The sequence below is a fragment of the Microtus ochrogaster genome, assembly GCF_000317375.1.
Source record: "Microtus ochrogaster isolate Prairie Vole_2 chromosome 14 unlocalized genomic scaffold, MicOch1.0 chr14_random_3, whole genome shotgun sequence".
In the NCBI taxonomy this organism is placed as follows: Eukaryota; Metazoa; Chordata; class Mammalia; order Rodentia; family Cricetidae; genus Microtus; species Microtus ochrogaster.
The window spans coordinates 13,902,363-13,920,017 of record NW_004949098.1 but is presented as its reverse complement, the minus strand read 5'-3'; the positions used below and the strand labels follow the sequence as shown (position 1 = coordinate 13,920,017).

General features: G+C 37.7%; 1 gene segment (V, D, J or C); it reads right to left on the bottom strand.

The window, feature by feature from the left end:
* Positions 1-6,583: 6,583 nt before the first annotated feature.
* Positions 6,584-7,257, bottom strand: LOC101992243. The segment is given in 2 exon segments: positions 6,584-6,996; positions 7,209-7,257. Coding segments are annotated over 2 exon segments (462 nt in total).
* Positions 7,258-17,655: the final 10,398 nt, after the last annotated feature.

Genomic DNA, 17,655 nt, shown 5'->3' with positions numbered 1-17,655 from the left:
CCAGGATAGCCAAAACAATAAAGGATCTTCTGGAGGCATTACCATCCCTGACTTCAAACTCATTACAAAGCTACAATAATGAAAATAGTGTGGTTCTGGCATAAAAACAGAGAAGTCAACCAATGAAATCATATAGAAGATCCGGATTTTAACACATTTTCATCTCATTTTCGATAAACGAGCTAAAAGTATACAAGGGAAGAAAGAAAGCATCTTCAACAAATGGTGCTGGCACCTGCATGTCAACCTGTAGAAGAACAAAAATAGACCCATATCTATCACCATGCACAAAACTCAAGTCCAAATGGATTAAAGACCTAAATATCAGCCCGAACACACTGAACCTGATATAAGAGAAAATGGGAAGTACCCTACAACAGATGGGCACAGGAGATGGCTTCCTATGTATAACCCCAGCAGCACAGACTTTAAGGGCAACATTGAATAAATGGGACCTACTAAAACTGAGAAGCTTCTGTAAAGCAAAGGACACTGTCACGAAGACAAAAAGGCAACCTACTGACTGGGAGAAGATCTTCACCAACCACACAACAGAAAAAGGTCTGATCTCCAAAATATATAGAGAACTCAAGAAACTAGACTTTAAAATGCTAATTAATCCAATTAAAAAATGGGGCACTGAACTGAACAGAGAATTCTCAACAGAAGTAGTTCAAATGGCCAAAAGACACTTAAGGTCATGCTCAACCTCCTTAGAAATCAGGGAAATGCAAATCAAAACAACTTTGAGATATCATCTTACACCTGTCAGAATGGCTAAAGTCAAACACATCAATGATAGCCTTTGCTGGAGAGGCTGTGGAAGAAGGGGTACCCTCATCCATTGCTGGTGGGAATGCAATCTTGTGCAACCACTTTGGAAATCAGTGTTTCGGTTTCTCAGGAAATTCGAGATCAACCTACCCCTGGACCCAGCAATACCACTCTTGGGAATATACCCAAGAGATGCCCTATCATATGACAAGAGCATTTGTTCAACTATGTTCATAGCAGTATTATTTGTAATAGCTAGAACCTGGAAATGACCTTGATACCCTTCAATGGAAGAATGGATGAAGAAAGTGTGGAATATATACACATTAGAGTACTACACTGCAGTAAAAAAACAATGACTTCTTGAGTTTTGCATGCAAATGGATGCAAATAGAAAACACTATCCTGAGTGAGGTATCCCAGACCCAAAAAGATGAACATGTGATGTACTCAGTCATAATTGGTTTCTAGCCATAAATAAGGGTCATGGAGACTAAAATTGATGAACCTAAAGAAGCTAAATAAGAGGGTGAACCCATGGAAAAACATATAGTTATCCTCTTGGCTATGGGAAGTAGACAAAATTGCCAGGGAGAAAATTGGGATCTTGGGGGTGGGGTGGGATGAGGGTAAAGGGAGATGCTGAGAGAAAAGGGAGAAGGGGAGGATAGGGGGAACTTGGGGAAACAGGATGAATGGGATAAAGGAAGGCTGGATAGGGGAGCACGGAAGCACAATTCTTAGTTAAGGGAGCCACCTTAGGGCTGGCAAGAGACTTGAACCTAGAGTGGCTCCCAGGAGCCCATGGTGATGTCCCCAGTTAGTCCCTTGGGCAGCTGAGGATAGGGAACCTGAAATGACCCTATTCTATAGCAATACTGACGAATACCTTGCATATCACCATAGAACCTTCATCTGGTGATGGATGGAGATAGAGACAGAGACCCACACTGGATCACTGGACTGAGCTCCCAAGTTCCCAAATGAGGAGCAGAAGGAGGGAGAAGATGAGAAAGGAAGTCAGGACCACAAGGGGAGCACCCACCCACTGAGACAGTGGGGCTGATCTATTGGGAGCACACCAAGGCCAGCTGGACTGTGACTGAAAAATCATGGGATAAAACCGGACTCTCTGAACATGGCAAACAATGAGGGCTGATGAGAAGCCAAGGACAATGGCACAGAGTTTTGATCCTACTTCAGGTTCTGGCTTTGTGGGAGCCTAGCCAGTTTGGATGTTCACCTTCCTAGACATGGACGGAGGGGGGCAGACCTTCGACTTTCCACAGGGCAGGGAACACTGACTGCTCTTTGGACTGGAGAGAGAGGGGGAGAGGAGTGTGGGCGAAGGGGAGAAGGGTGGAAGCATGGGGAGGGAAATGGGAGGCTGGGAGGAGGTGGATACTTTTTTTTTCCTTTTCTCAATAAAAAAGAAAAAAATTAAGACCATAGCGTTGAGGGGGGGTGGATCTTCAATTCTTTTCACTGGAACTCACAAGAATTCTTTGGGTTTGTCAAAACAGAAATATTCGACATATACATTGTATAAACAGTAGCACATTTACATCGGAATGACTTTGACAGATAATTTTGCACAATGAAAAGCATCTTTAACAATGAAAGGCAGCAGAGGAGAGAAACTTGATGGACTTGTCCTTTCAACTTTATAACTTATAGATCTTGTATTTGTATTTTACTGAAATTTGTTTGTTGCAGTTGTCCTTTTAAACTGACAAAACCTCTTAACTATCAAACTGCATCAGAGATCTTTGAGAAGAATAAAATTTTACTTGAGTTACTAATTAAAAAACAACAGAGAACTTACTTCATTGGCACTCTTCAGGGTCCTCCATGCTAGCTGGAGGTCATATTTGCTTTTTGCTGTTTAGCACAGAGCCTGTCAGGCTCCAGCAGATTCTGTGGGTTAAGAAATCTGTAGGACAACAAGCATATCTTGACCTGAGCAGCTAAGCTGTCGATCCCAGTGATTCTGTTCACATCTGGATATCTTCAGTTTATATGAAAAGCAGTTTTTCCCAGTGGTCAGCACTTGGCAGTTGAAGCAAATTGTGGATGGACGTTGTTCTGTGCCCATTTGTCTTCTGTTTTCTTTGAAAAAAGTAGAGTGCTGCTAGGAGCCAAACTGTATCTTTTTGTTATGAAAAGTTTTTTTTTTAATAATTAAATATTTAAGGGCCATATTCCCCAGATCTCTGAACAGTTAAGGGCTGTTTATAAGGTATAACTGTTGGACTAGAAGTGTTCCAGACACCACTCACAGCCACAATTGATGCGAAAGCAAGAGGACTTTTATTCTGTCATGACAGGGCCCTTCAGGTTCAGGATATGAAGGACAACCGATAGCTGTTACAGCCCATCTTTTAAAGCAAAAAGCCACAGACACAAGGGGGGAGGGAGCTGTAGTTTGTTTTCCAACTTATTGGATTGGCTTATTCAAAGGGTTACTAGCAATGATTGGTCTAGTCCAGGGCAGGAAAATAGCTGCGTGATTGGGTAGATAAGGGAGCATCTCTGTGGTCTTCCTGACCTTGTTCTAGTGACTAAATCAATACATCAGGAAATGAGTCAACATCTGTGGGTTGTATTTGCCTTGATTCCAAGAATGGAGTTATGTTTGAAGATAATTCACAAGGACACAGGAGGATGAGCAGTCCAGCATGTGAGTGTGGAAGGGGCGACTGTTCCTTTTCCATGATAGAGTAAGTGTAAGGTTTTAGAAAAATGTCTTAGGGTTGAGGGGGCTTACAAATGCATTTAGAGTCTTTCATAACTACAGTATAAAATCTGCCTGGAGAGCTGGGTCTGATTCTGAGCTTGACTATACTGGCTCTTAACAGGTAAGATTTATACTCGCAAAAAGACAGAAAGAAGAAAAATCTGCTTGCAATAGAAGGTTAATGGCAGAACTAACAATAGTATAGAAAACCTTAATATATTTTAAATTGTATTGGATTAAGTATAAAGTATTTTGTAAGAGACTTAAAAGTACATACCAGTTTAAAACATGAGATTTATTGTTTTTGTAGCCTGAAATGAGATGCAATGAACAGACAATTATAACATTTAACAGTAAACATAGGTGCATTTAAGTTACATGTATGAACACACATACACACAGAGTAAGCAGGAATTGGGTAAAGTACATGTTCTTGATGGGCCCTACCAAAGGCATGCCACTGCATAAAACACACATGCAACAGAGTCAATGAGAGGAATTTAGAGACCAAAATAACATAAGTAAACCGGGGTATCATGCAGGGTATACTTCAGTAAAGATGGTGGAACTTGGTTACTTGTACTGGCTCTCAGTTAAGATGGCAGTGACATTACCTGACCTAAGTCAAAATGGCAGCAGTCACATGTTGCCTGAAAAAGCCACTCAGTTAAGATGACGATGAAGTCACCTGACCTCAGTTAAATGGTGGTATGATCATGTAACCTCAGTCAAAATGACAGTGGCCACATATTGTATGGAAAACCACAATTCTGGAGCTCCAGGGATTTTAAGTTTAATAATATGAGAGACCTAGAGGTGTGATCTGCCTTGCTGCTGAGCTGCCATACCACAAGCAGCAGTGGGGAACAAAAAGCTGTAATTGAAAACAGCTGCCTCATGGATTCAACCAATCTTGTTAGCAACAGTAGTGGTGGCAGGGCCCTCTGATGCAGTTTGGCAGCTGAGAGATTTTGCCAATTTAAAAGGACAGCCTCACCAAACAAATTTTCATGAATTACAAATACAAGTTACTAAGGTATATACCTGCAAGTTATAAAGGTGTGAGGACAAATATAAGTTATCAAATTTCTCTCTCATGCTGCCTTCCATAGTCTTGAAAATATTTTTATTGTGCAAATATTACTGGCACAGTCATCATGACATAAATATGATGCTGTTTATACAATGTATATGTCTAAAACTTTTGTTTTCACAAAGAATTCTTGTGAGTTCCAGGGAGCCGAATAGAAGGATCTACCTTAAACAGGTCAGATACACACCCTCAATTCCCTGGCCATAAATTTATTTTTCCTAAACTTAACTTTGTCCTCTGTTCTGCTAATATTTTAAACAGGCCTAAGAAACACCAGACATTTCTATACCACAACACCATACAAGAATAAACATACCAGTTATGCTAGGATGCAACCAGCACCTAGCCTTCTCAGAATACATCCCCAAAGATGATGCCTAAAAATAAGCAAGAAGCAGTCTTGAGAATCTGCCATCCCAATTCCTTTAACCTGTGGTGCCTAACCTCCTGCCTTTTTATTATAAAAAGGAGATGGGAGGGAGCTGGAGAGATGGCTCAGAGGTTAAGAGCATTGCCTGCTCTTCCAAAGGTCCTGAGTTCAATTCCCAGCAACCACATGGTGGCTCACAACCATCTGTAATGAGGTCTGGTGCCCTCTTCTGGCCTGCAGACATACACACAGACAGAATATTGTATACATAATAAATAAATAAATAAATAAATAAATAAATAAATAAATAAATGGAGATGGGAATGTAATAGTCTATCCTGTCTCTTTAAGAGACAAGCCATGCCCACTCCCTCTCCTATCTGCTGAGGCAGGCAGATGCCTTCTTCCTTTTTCCCTCTCCCTCTTGAAGAGGCAGCTTCTGTCTCTTCCCCCTCTCTTCTCTCTCTTCTCTCTCTCTCTCTCTCTCTCTCTCTTTCTCTCTCTGCCTCTCTCTTCTTCTCCCCTTCTTTCTTCCCCCTGCATAGCCCACTATATAAATATCCAACTTCACTCTGCATGGTGTGCCTATCCATCTGTCTCTCACCTATCACTGCCACTATGTGGCTTGCCGCCCAGGACCAGCCGGAGACCTGTGGCTTGGTCTCATGCACCACCCTGCCTGGGATTGGCTGCTCTTATGACCCACTGCCCCCTGCCTGCAACCACTCAGGGACCTGCGTTTTATTTTTATCTTTACAATGTGTATATGTGTTCATAAGTGTGTATATGAGTGTGGGTGTGTGGGCATCTATGTGTGAGCTTGGGTGTGTGGGCATGGGTGTATATATGATATGAGAGACAGAGATATAAAGTTAGAAGATACTCTGGTGAAGAAAAGATATCTAGAAAGGGAAGGAGAAATGGAGAAGTTCAAGTACATATGGTAAAAATATATGATATACTAAAAAACCCTTCTTTTAAGAAAATTGTGTACAATGAATTTACATCAATAAAAGATTTTCAGGGGCAGCAAGGTGATTCTCATGTTAAAGACACTTGACAGCAAGCCTCATGTCAAAACTCAGTTTGAACCCCAGAACCCAAATGACAAAAAGAAAACCAAGTCCATGCTGTCTTCTAACCTCCACATCTATGCCATGTCAGATGTGCACCTAGAAATATGTACACAAATATATACAGACAAACAAATTTACACTCTCATGGCCACAGAAAAAGGTATTTAACTGACCAAAATGTTATAAAAAGTAAAAGAAAAAAAAACAGAAGAAATGGACACCGGTAAGTAAATAAGAAGCCATCTAGAATCTGTTAAAACAGAAACCACTCTTTCCTAGACCTTCCAAAATGAAACACAGCTTGTCATGATCATAGCTTTTGTCCATAGAGTCTTATGATTGATAGCAGAACTCTAGAAGTGTAAAAGGTTAAACACTTCATGTACTCAAGCAACAGAGTTTGTGGTAACTTAGTTCTCCTTTGCAGTTTTTTTTATAGTTTTATCATACCGAAAGACAAAAGAGACATTGAACCCATTGTATTTTGATGGGTTCTGTGAACTTTTTCATCAGAGTTTCAGGTACACTGACTCTCAGGCAGAAGGGGGAAGTGTATAGGGCCAGGGCTGTGCATGATGTAGACAGGTGGTGAGAATCTCAGAGGAGGTTTTTGTTGGAGACTGAAGCACTGTGGAAGGATATCGGTAACCCTGCTGACAGTAATAATCTGCCAGGTCTTCAGCCTGAACACTGTTGATGGTGAGAGTGAAATCTGTCCCAGATCCACTACCTATGAAGCGATCAGGAACCCCAGTCTCCCGGGTTGATGCCCAGTAGATTAGCAGTTTAGGTGACTTCCCTTGTTTTTGCTGGTACCAGTACAAACAGTTCTTGATGCTACTACTAAAAAGACTCTGACTAGACTTGCAGGTGATGGTGATTTTCTCTCCCACTGACACAGCCAAGGAGGATTGAGACTGGGTCATTGTGATATCTGCACAGGCACCTGTAATCAGGAAAACCAATAGTCATGTGTAATAAAAAAATTACAGAATTTTATACAGATAAGATTTGTCATTTTGTAGCCTTGTAATGTCATATTGTCAGAGTGTATATCTTATACAATAGTATAATAAATAGTGTACTAGCACACATAGTAAATCACTTTTATACAAAAAAGTGACTCCAAAAAGATTATAATATACTTAAGTCTCTCACCAGACACCCAGAGGATCAGAGACATGAGAACCTGGGTGTGTGACAGCATCTTGCTCCCTCTGTTTTGTCTGATATAATTCAGTTCTTACCACAAAGGCCAGTTTTATATATTCTAAGCAGCTGGTCTGCACTGGAGTTTCCCATGCAAAGCAGACATCAAATACATAAAGAAATGTCTGGGCAGTGTTTGTGAATGACTGGTGTTAATCAGCGAGGCAAAAATACCGTCATAGGTAGTGTGAGCAATCATTGAAATATATCAACATAGTACTCACACACAGAAATTAATAAGGTGCTCTAATATCAACTTTGGTTTAAAATACATTAAATATTTAAGTCAGTTTGCTTTTGCAGTAATGTTTGGAAAGCTTTCTCAGATTAACATTACTGGGGGAATGATAAAATATGTTCAAAAATTCACTAAAATTAGAGAAAAATAGAGTAAGAAAACATGCAGTAGAAGAAAAGAACAGTCGAGGGAGGAAAAGGGAGAGAAAGTATATATGGAGACTGATAATTTGTTTATTATCTACCATCTATAAAGACACTCTTAAACTGAAGACAATGAACAATGGCTCCTGTTTCTAGACTATACAAGGGATATAGACTCAAATAGCAGCTCAGAATTTACTCTGTGCAAATCCTGGGGAACATTAATTTAAGTCTTGAGATGAGAGAATTTTTCTCAAAGCAAAGTCAAGTACAGCAGTAGCTAATATGTATTCTATGAACAGTTTCAGGGAACTGAAAGAGAACTCTAAATTTGGGAAAATGGAAGTTGAACAAAACAAACTGGGTTTCTTCAAGTTGTCATGGTTGTAGACCAACACCACCAAGATTGTTTATTCCAGAAATGCATATTATGGAGTAATCTTTAAATTAGCAGTACTGAAACTGTATGAAATTGGTTCTGTTGGCATAATAAACAAAGAAAAACCACTTTAGCAGGAGCAAAGTGATCCTAAGTAAAGTATTAATTTTACAGAAATCAATAGATCAAAACATTAGAGATTGTTGCTATCCAAAGGAAAAAATGTTTGAGTATGAAATAAAATCAATAACAATAAGAGAAATCACACAATGTGAATGGACTTTATATTTCTGAATTCTGAAAGTACATATAAGAAATAAATTACAAACCCAGCATTTTGTATAAAGTGCAAAAAAAGAAAAATAAATAAGTAAAGCATAATTGCAACGAGTATTCATGTCTGTAATTCCAGAACTGGAGAGACATTAAGAGCAAGACTATGATTTTGAGGTCAGCCTAGGGTACAAATTCTAAGCCAATCTATTCTATAATAAAGACAATCTCTCCAAAATATGCATCATTTATAAAGAAATTACAAACCAAACCAAGCATTTGATATCAAAAGTAATGAAAAGTAGTATCAGTAGTTAACTGATACTAAGATTTTTAGCATTGAGACAAGATTATTGAAAATTAAGTATACATTTAAATAACATGAATTTCCCATTTATTTGGCAGTTACTATATAACTTTATACATCGCAATTTCATGTGCAACATTTTTATTTATTTCTGATAAGCATATTCAGATTCTTTTGTGAACTGCTAATGCACCATCATTAACAAAGAGAGAAGCCATATGTTGATAAAGGAAGTTCTGAATATCAAGGTCAAGAATATGAGAGATGAGAAACTGCCCGAGTCAATGTCTAACAATTTGTGCTGTGGTCTCTAGCTTAGACAAACTTTGTACTTCTCTTTGTGACAGCTGCAGTGATCTCATATTGTAATTTCTTCTCATTGACTGTTGTTCATTTATATTGAATACATGGAGACATGCATCTTACAAATCCAAAGGCTTCTGCTTTTGTGTTTTCACAGTATGTAAAAAGGGAGAACATGGAGACTAAAAGGATAAAATTTCCATGTTCTTTTGTGCATAATAGAAAATGCCAGGCAGTCCTTAGTTATTGCTTTTCTAACAAATCAAGTTTCAACCCTGGTGCATTAAATTTCTTGGCTGTGATTAACAGTGAACAAACTACAAACCTACTGAATGAAACAACACAGATTAGGTTGCTCCCAACTTTGGAGCCAGAAAGTCTGATATTGATGACTTTGAGGTCATGGAACACAGTTATCAACTTTCATGGACATCACCTTGAAGGAAGGCCCATGGAAGTTATACTTCATTCATAAAATCAGCAGTTTTGGGGCTGAGCTTGTTATCATTTATTAGGGTATAAAAGGCACATAATAATTTTTATAAATGGTACTATAGCCTAAAATACAAATCTCCCTACTTAGATGATCCAAATGCTATCACATGTTATTTGTCTTTACATCATAGAAAATTTCTTCCAGTTATGTGAGAGGAAGAATAGATAGACAAGTTACAGTTGAGTTTTGTGCCCCATCAGAAATAGAGCTTCACCCAGGAAAAACTTAATTGTTCTTTTAGGTTCACCATCTTCAGTATGGAATTAAGGAGTACAGGGATAAACACTATTCAATCTCTTCAAAATAAGTAGATATTATTGCAGGTAAAGGAAGTTCCAGAGTATCATTAATCTGTGTTCTTCTAAAATTGGTTAGTGACTGCTACAGGATGTTTTGTGGCATCTATATTCTTCTCATTTTTGGTCTTGAGATAGAAACCAATGCAAAAACATAAGATCACTTCATTCGAATAATGATTTAATAGGAAATCATGAAAGTAACTATAGATGATGGCAAGACAGAACAGAAAGAGCAAGACGTGTATGATGGGGAACCTCTGTCAGCCAATAATCTTTAAGTGGTTGGACCAAGTTAGGCGGTAACCTTTTGGGTACCCAGATCAAACCATTGCCACACTGAGGGCTCTCTCTCTCTCTCTCTCTCTCTCTCTCTCTCTCTCTCTCTCTCTCTCTCTCTGTGTGTGTGTGTGTGTGTGTGTGTGTGTGTGTGTGTGTGTGGTTCCTGTGCTACACAGCTGAGGTTGGACTTCTCATTCCTGTTTTGTGAGTTTGCCCCTTATAATAATGAAAATATAATTGGAATATTTTGGAGTTAGGCTGCTCTTCTTTGACCTACACCCATCAACACTTGACACCCAGATTGTGAAGCCTGGGGATACTGGTATACCCCCTTTTTGTGACCTCCACGGCTCTAGCCAGCCACTATCGGCCCCACGTGGCACATTTGGGCATTGACTCTTTCAACCAATGGATCTAGCCTGCCTCCCCTAGGTCCCTTGTGGTGCACTTGTGCATTTGGACCCTGATTCCTACTGGAGCTCCCACCAGCTTCTCTGAGATAGGTCCAAAGATCACTGCAAAGTGCACAGTCTGTGATTTGCACTGATGGAAGGTTCTGGGTTTTCTCTTTATCCTGATCACCAACTCTCATAGTCGCTTTGATTGATTTTATAACTGCTCTTAATTTAAGTATATTTTTTCAGTATCTAATGCACTAAAACCAATTAGAACTGTTCAAGCCTTGCATTTCCCAGCCATGTGGCTACAACTGTGACACCTGTTAGCCAGTAATGATTATTTCACCTACTCCAACTCATTACAGATAAGATTTATAAGATTATTGTAATTTATAATTTGTAACTTTAAGGTCAAAATAACAGATAATTTAATGATCCAAGAATTCAACAGCTTTTTTACTTGTACTATGGATAGAATTATGCAAGGCTTATGTTACTTCCCTCCTACATCCCTGTAATTGATTATAGCAATTATCTTTGCCCTTCATATTTTCTCCTTAATAATGGTTTGATAATAGAACCAAGAATGAGGCACTTTTAGAAATGATACAGTCTTTACAGACTGATAATAACCAGCTAAAAGGGAAAATCAGCACTCTGGAGAAGAATAAGACCAATTTGATGGAAAAAAACCCAGTCAATGACAGAGGGTGCTGAGATATTGTCTGAGAGAATTCATGCTGTTGAATATAATAACCAGAATCTATTGAACAATTATAGTAGATTGGCAGATATTATATCTCTTCATGAAGGTAATATATATGCCATAAAATTATGTCCAAGGATGAAGCATTATCTTTACCTGACAAACTTTAAACCATGGAATCCTCAGTGAGGGCATTAGAACAGCACACTGGACAGGAGATCCAGTCTTTACAAAAGGAGTAGTACAAAGTTTTGAAAAGCTGGAGGGATTTATTGAAATTGATGAGCAGGGACAGAAGGTACAAAGACAGAATTTAGCCTCATTAGTATATACCAAACTCTGGGATGGCTTACCCAGAGTTCTAATTGTCTATCCAGTGATATCATTGAAAAGATCATCTGACACTACGTACCCTAAGGTAATCAAAGAATATACATGGGAATGTCGACATATGAGTGATCTAAAAGAAATTAAACAGGCCATAGTTTCTTATGGCCCTTTTCACCTTTTGTTAGAGAAATTGTGAAAATGTGGGCTTCAAGCTAAACAGCTACCCCATGTGATTGATTTCAATTAATCTCAGTGGTCCTAGAAGATGGACCACAGCTGCTCTGGAAATTTTATTTGTGAGAAGAGGCAAAAAATTTAGAATAACAGGGAAAAGAAAAAGGACTTGAGATTTCCCAAGATCTAATTGGTGTGGGACATTTCTCTGATCCTCATGATCAGGTTCTCTACAATAAACATACCTTGTCCCTGTGTAGCACAGCAGCTTTAAATGCTTGGTGCATAATTCAGGAAGACGGAAAGAGAATTTAATCATATATTAGGGTTAAACATGGCCAGAGAGAACCCTTTTGTGACTTTTTTACAAAGATTAACCAAAGCTGTACAAATAGGAGTAACAGACCCAGAAGCTAGATGTTTACTTATTGAATTTTTGGCTTTTGAAGATGCCAACTTAGAATGCAAGAAGATCCTTGGGTCTTTTAAGTTCCTATCAGCACCAATAGATGAATGGATCTTTCATACAATGAATGTTGAGACAGTTGACTATAGTACTAAAGTAAGAGAAGTGATTTCCAATGGTATGAAAAGACACCAAAATGCCAAATGCTTTAATTGTGATAGAATAGGACATCTGAGAGGGGATGGTAGACAAGGAATTCTTAGGAATAATATTTACTTTAGAAATGGCAAGAATACGAGTACTCAGCCTTTGGTGTATTAGGAGGTGTGGTAAAGGCCGACATTAGACCAATGATTATAGGTCGACAAAAGACAGACAAGGCAACCTGATACCATTGGGAAACTCCCTGGAGAGCCTCTCACAGGCTTCTATGTCAAATGTGGTCCAATCATATCCAGTTACTATGGAGAACATATCTCACAAATAAAATTAAAAAAAAAAACTACTGATCTGAATGGTGAAATAGACATGGGGGATGAATTAAAAACTCCAGTAGGAAATAGGAGACATATATTCTGTCAGACTTCTATAAATGATCAAAGACCAAAGCTAAGAGTATGTATAAATGTCATTGTAACTGAGAGCTTGATAGACATAGGTGTGAATGTAAGTATCATTACTCCAGAATCTTGGCATCAAATCGGCCTCTTCAAGAGGCAGATATTCTGTTCCTAAGAATTGGAATTCTATCTCAAGTGAAGCAAAGCACAAGATGGGTTGAAAGAAATAGGGGCAGAAACACAGAAAGAAGGCTGAGGCCATATGTAGTCAATACTGCAGTGAATTTATGGGGTCATGACCTATTGCAGCAATGGAATGCCCAGATTAATATTCCTGAAGTTCCAAAACCTGTGTTTCTGGGGAAGACATTATAAGGTATTATAGACTAAGGTCACCAGCCATTTATGCTGTACAAGAATGCAAAGCACTGGCAAACTTCCAGAAGTACTAAAGGCCATGTTTATAAAATAATCAACTGAGAAACCAATATGGATTAAACAATGACCTTTAACAGAAGAGAAGTTTCAGACTTTAGAACAGGTAGTACAGGAGCAATTAGATGCTTGCCTTGAAGAATCTACCAGTGCTTGGAATTCTCCTATATTTGTTGTTAAAAAAAATCTGGAAAATGGAGAATGGTGACAGACCATAGAGGTGTCAACAAGATTATTCAACCCTTGGGCCCTCTATGATCTGAAATTTCTCTGCCTTCTATATTACCAAAAGGATGGTCTCATAGTTATTGATTTGAAGGATTGTTTCTTCATTATACCTTTAAAAGAAAAGGATAGAGAAAATGTTTCATTCACTGTGCCTTTTTATATTAATTCTCAGTCTACTAGGAGATACTAGTGCACCATCTGCCACAGGGATTTCTCAATAGCTCTACCCTGTGCTAATATTTTGCCAGTCAGCCATTGGAAATTATATGCAAGCAATTTCTTAAGTTTATAATTTACCACTACATGGATGACATTTTTATCTGATTCAAATGCAGATACTTTAGAAAGAATGTTTGAAGAAGTTTTAAAAAATCCCTAAATGGGGATTATAGGTTGCTCCTGAAAAAAATACAAAGAGGAGATACTTTCAATTACCTAGGTTACAAAATAAGCTTACAGAAAGTTAGAACACAAAAAGGCACAAATAAGGAGAGACCTATTACAGACTCTTAATGACTTTCAAAGATCATTAGGAGATATTTCCAGTCTATGACTGGCTATTGGAATAACACATGATCTAATAATTCATTTAAACAAAACAAAAGATTGTAACAAAGACTAAAATTGTACCAAGGAATTAACAGATGAAGCAGAAAAAGGATTGATGATTGAGGAGAAATTACAGGAGGCACATGTGGAAGGGTGAATCCAAATTTTAATTGCATTCTAGTCAATTGTGCCTTCCATAATTTTTATTGGAATTTTAATGTAGAGGGAAGATATTATCTTAGAATGCATATTTTTATCATATAAAGTGAAAAAATTTAAAGTTTATGTGGAAAAAGTCTCTGAATTAATTTTTAGAAAGTAATAGCAATTATCCTAAAAGTGATAGACTTAACCTTATAAAGAGAACAACTTGGATTCTTCCCTTAATTGTACATGATGGGCCAATAACTTGAGCCCATACATTTTATACTGATGCAAATAATCATGAAAGTCAATTAAAAATAGGAAGAATCAAGTGAGGTAGAAAAAGCCCTTATAATTCTGTTCAGAAGACACAGTGTTAAATGGTATTATCATGGTACTAAGGTATTTTTAATAACCTCTCAAAATAGTTACTGACTCGCAAGAAAGAGTTGTCTTGCATATGGAAATGGTTGAATTTACACCAGATAATACAGATATGACTTCATTATTCATTTAGGTTCAAAGTATAATCAGGAATAGGCTTTATTCTATATACATAACGTACATCTGATCCAACACAGGTCTGCCACTTCCTTTAGCAAAAGGTATTACAGAAATTGATCAATTATTAATTGGAAGTATGATGAAAGCCTCAGAATTTTATGAAAAACATCATATCTTTAGCAAAAGTTTAAAAAAAGGAGTTTACTATTACATGGCAAAAAGCTAAGGAGATTATAAAGAGATGTACTACTTGCTCTTTCTATAACTAAACACCATTACCCACAAGGAGTAACCCAAAGTGTATCCAAAGGAATAAGATCTGGCAGATGAATGTGTTCCACTTTATAGAATTTGGAAAATTAAATATGTACACGACACCATTTGACACTTATTCAGTTTTTCAGTGGGTGACTGCCTTCAGCTCAGAAAAGACTGATTCAGTAATCATGCATTTACTAGAAGTTATGGCTATCATGGGTATTCCTGTACAAATAAAGACAGACGATGGTCTAGCACATGAATTTAATAAAATGAAACAGTATTTTGTTTGTTATCAAGGTATAAAGAGTATGCTAAGCAAACATAAGGGGATGGAAGATGCCACCAGAAATAGATTGCATAATGTTTTATTAGCCTTGAATTTTCTCAACTCTAATAAGAAAGGAACAATGGCAGCAGAGAGTCATTGGATAATAAAAAAAAAACTTTTGAATTAAATCAACCAGAATATTTCAAGGATGTGTTAACCTCACAATAGAATCTAGGAAATGTGTTACATTGGGGAAGGGGCTTTGTTCTTGTTTCCACATGATATGAAAAACTATGTATACCTTCAGAATTAATAAAGATTTGGTTTGCAAAAGAGAACCCTCTTGATAAAGAGAAATACAGCTTATCCACAAAGGTGACAACCATACAGGTGGTAAGGAAACCATATAGGGTTTGGGCAGGGTTCTGTCCTTGTCTTTACAGGACAATACACATCTTCAAAAAGTCTAAAGATCCTTGAGATTTGGATGCTGAAAAAGGACAAAATAACTATCCAGGAAGGATCACCAAGCAAAAAAGAAAAACGAGTATGACTTATGAAGAAAAGTGACCTATCTATTTACCTATGTGTGTGTTTGTATGTAGATAGATAGATGATAGATATATAGATAGATAGATAGATAGATAGATAGATAGATAGATAGATAGATAGATAGATAGATGATAGATAGACCCAGAGAGGGAGAGACAGAAAGGGAGAGAGAGAGAGAGAGAGAGAGAGAGAGAGAGAGAGAGAACTGGTTTTGGAGTTGTTAATAGCTATCCTTTTCCAAATCCATGCATGTTGTTTAAAAAATAATTCAGTGTTTTTGTCTCATGTCAGGAGCCATCTGGTATCAGACAGAAAAAAAGAAATATTTAGGAAAAAAAAATTTCTCTATGCCTATTTTGTCTGTATCATATTCTTATTGAATATATGTCTATACAAATAATGTTTAAGTTTTCCAGAATGAGCAGCAGATTTTCCTACAGATCCTTTTCCTGCAGTAATCTTTGCAATTTCCAGGAAGAAGATTGAGCCCAACAGCAACAACTCTATCTGGTTGAGATCATATCATGATGCTGATAGTGTTACTGTAAGACTGGATTTTGAGCACCAGCTGCTGAAATGGTACACCTTCTTACAACATTCTAGACAGAATTCCAAATAAGAACTTTGCAAAGTCCCTACCAACTACTCAGAAATCACTTGCAATTATACTAGACAGTAATCTTGAAACTTAACCATCACTTTAATTTTGAAGGATCCCATAGAAACAACATTGCCTCCATGACAGCTGGAAGCAATTCTAGAAGATTAAGTCCTCTCTCCCAACAAAGTTTGTACTCAGGGTTAGGAACACCATTTATGGGTGAATACTTGTATAGGGTACAGGGTTTGGTTGGAAATTATGTAGGCTCATAGATCTTCTCAGACAAAAAGAGAGGAAAAATGGAATGGGATAATAGGTAATTTAGTGTGAACTTATTCACACTAATATTAATAACAATGAATAATGGGGTAAATACTTGTGAGCTATTATTTATGGACAACTTACATTGGTATAGTTTCTTGTATATTGACACAAGTTCAAATTATATTTGTTATTTCTGTTAACAATATTTGTACACCTACGCAAAGTTATTTGTCAGATAGTATGCATACATGTTTCTACCTCTGTTTAAGAAGTTTTGTATATTGATATACTTTTAGGATATTAGGATATATTTATCATATTGTAATATGTATTCCTACCTCTGATGAAGAAACATACATTGTTTACATTTTGAGGTCATTGCCCTCCTTTATTACATAGTTGTTTAAAGATTGTTTAATAATTTTATATGAATCCTTAGTCTTTAAGTTCTACAGGTAATAAGTATTATATAGGTCAATGGTCACTCATGTTTGTTATACATATAATCAAATTAATTAGGTTCTTCAGATACATAGAGATTATATTCGGCATAGATATGAAATCTTCAACCACTTCAAGAATCTACTCAACATTGAATTTAAGTAGTTTAAGGATCTGTTGACATCAGACATGATTGCTCCTGATAACACTGATGTATTCTAGAGAGAATGTTGAGCAATGAAGATATTCCACTTGGAGACTGTTTACTTTTGGAACAATTGGCCTTTGGGCCAGGAACTGTCCATGCCTAGACTACTGAGATAGTATATGGTGTATAAACAGAACACAGGGAAAAAGACTGCCAAATCTTGCCAAGACAGGATGTAGAGAGAGCCCGCCCTTTGGGGGCGGGACGGCCTCGGGCAAATGTTTATAAATTGGGGTGCACAGACGCTAGTTCCCCCTTCCTGTTTCCTGTTTCTGGGCATGGCAAGAACTTCGGTTGCGTGAATGTGCTATTTATATTAAATTTGTATCATCTTTCACCAATTGGCCTGTATTAATTTGATCCGCCTTCATTTGGCGCCCAACGTGGGGCACGAACCCACGACCCTGAGATTAAGAGTCTCATGCTCTACCGACTGAGCTAGTCGGGCTAAAATCTTGGGCCATGATAAACAGAGCCACCCCTTCGGATTGGCTACAACTGACTGCTACAGTCTGTAGAAATAGGAGCGGCGGGCTGCGTCCTGGCACCCGGCCACCCACATGGCTAGCTCTACCCGAAATAATTACACGGACACTGTGTTCATTTAATCACCGCTTGGCCCTTTAGCTCTAGCCCTTACTGGCTAATTC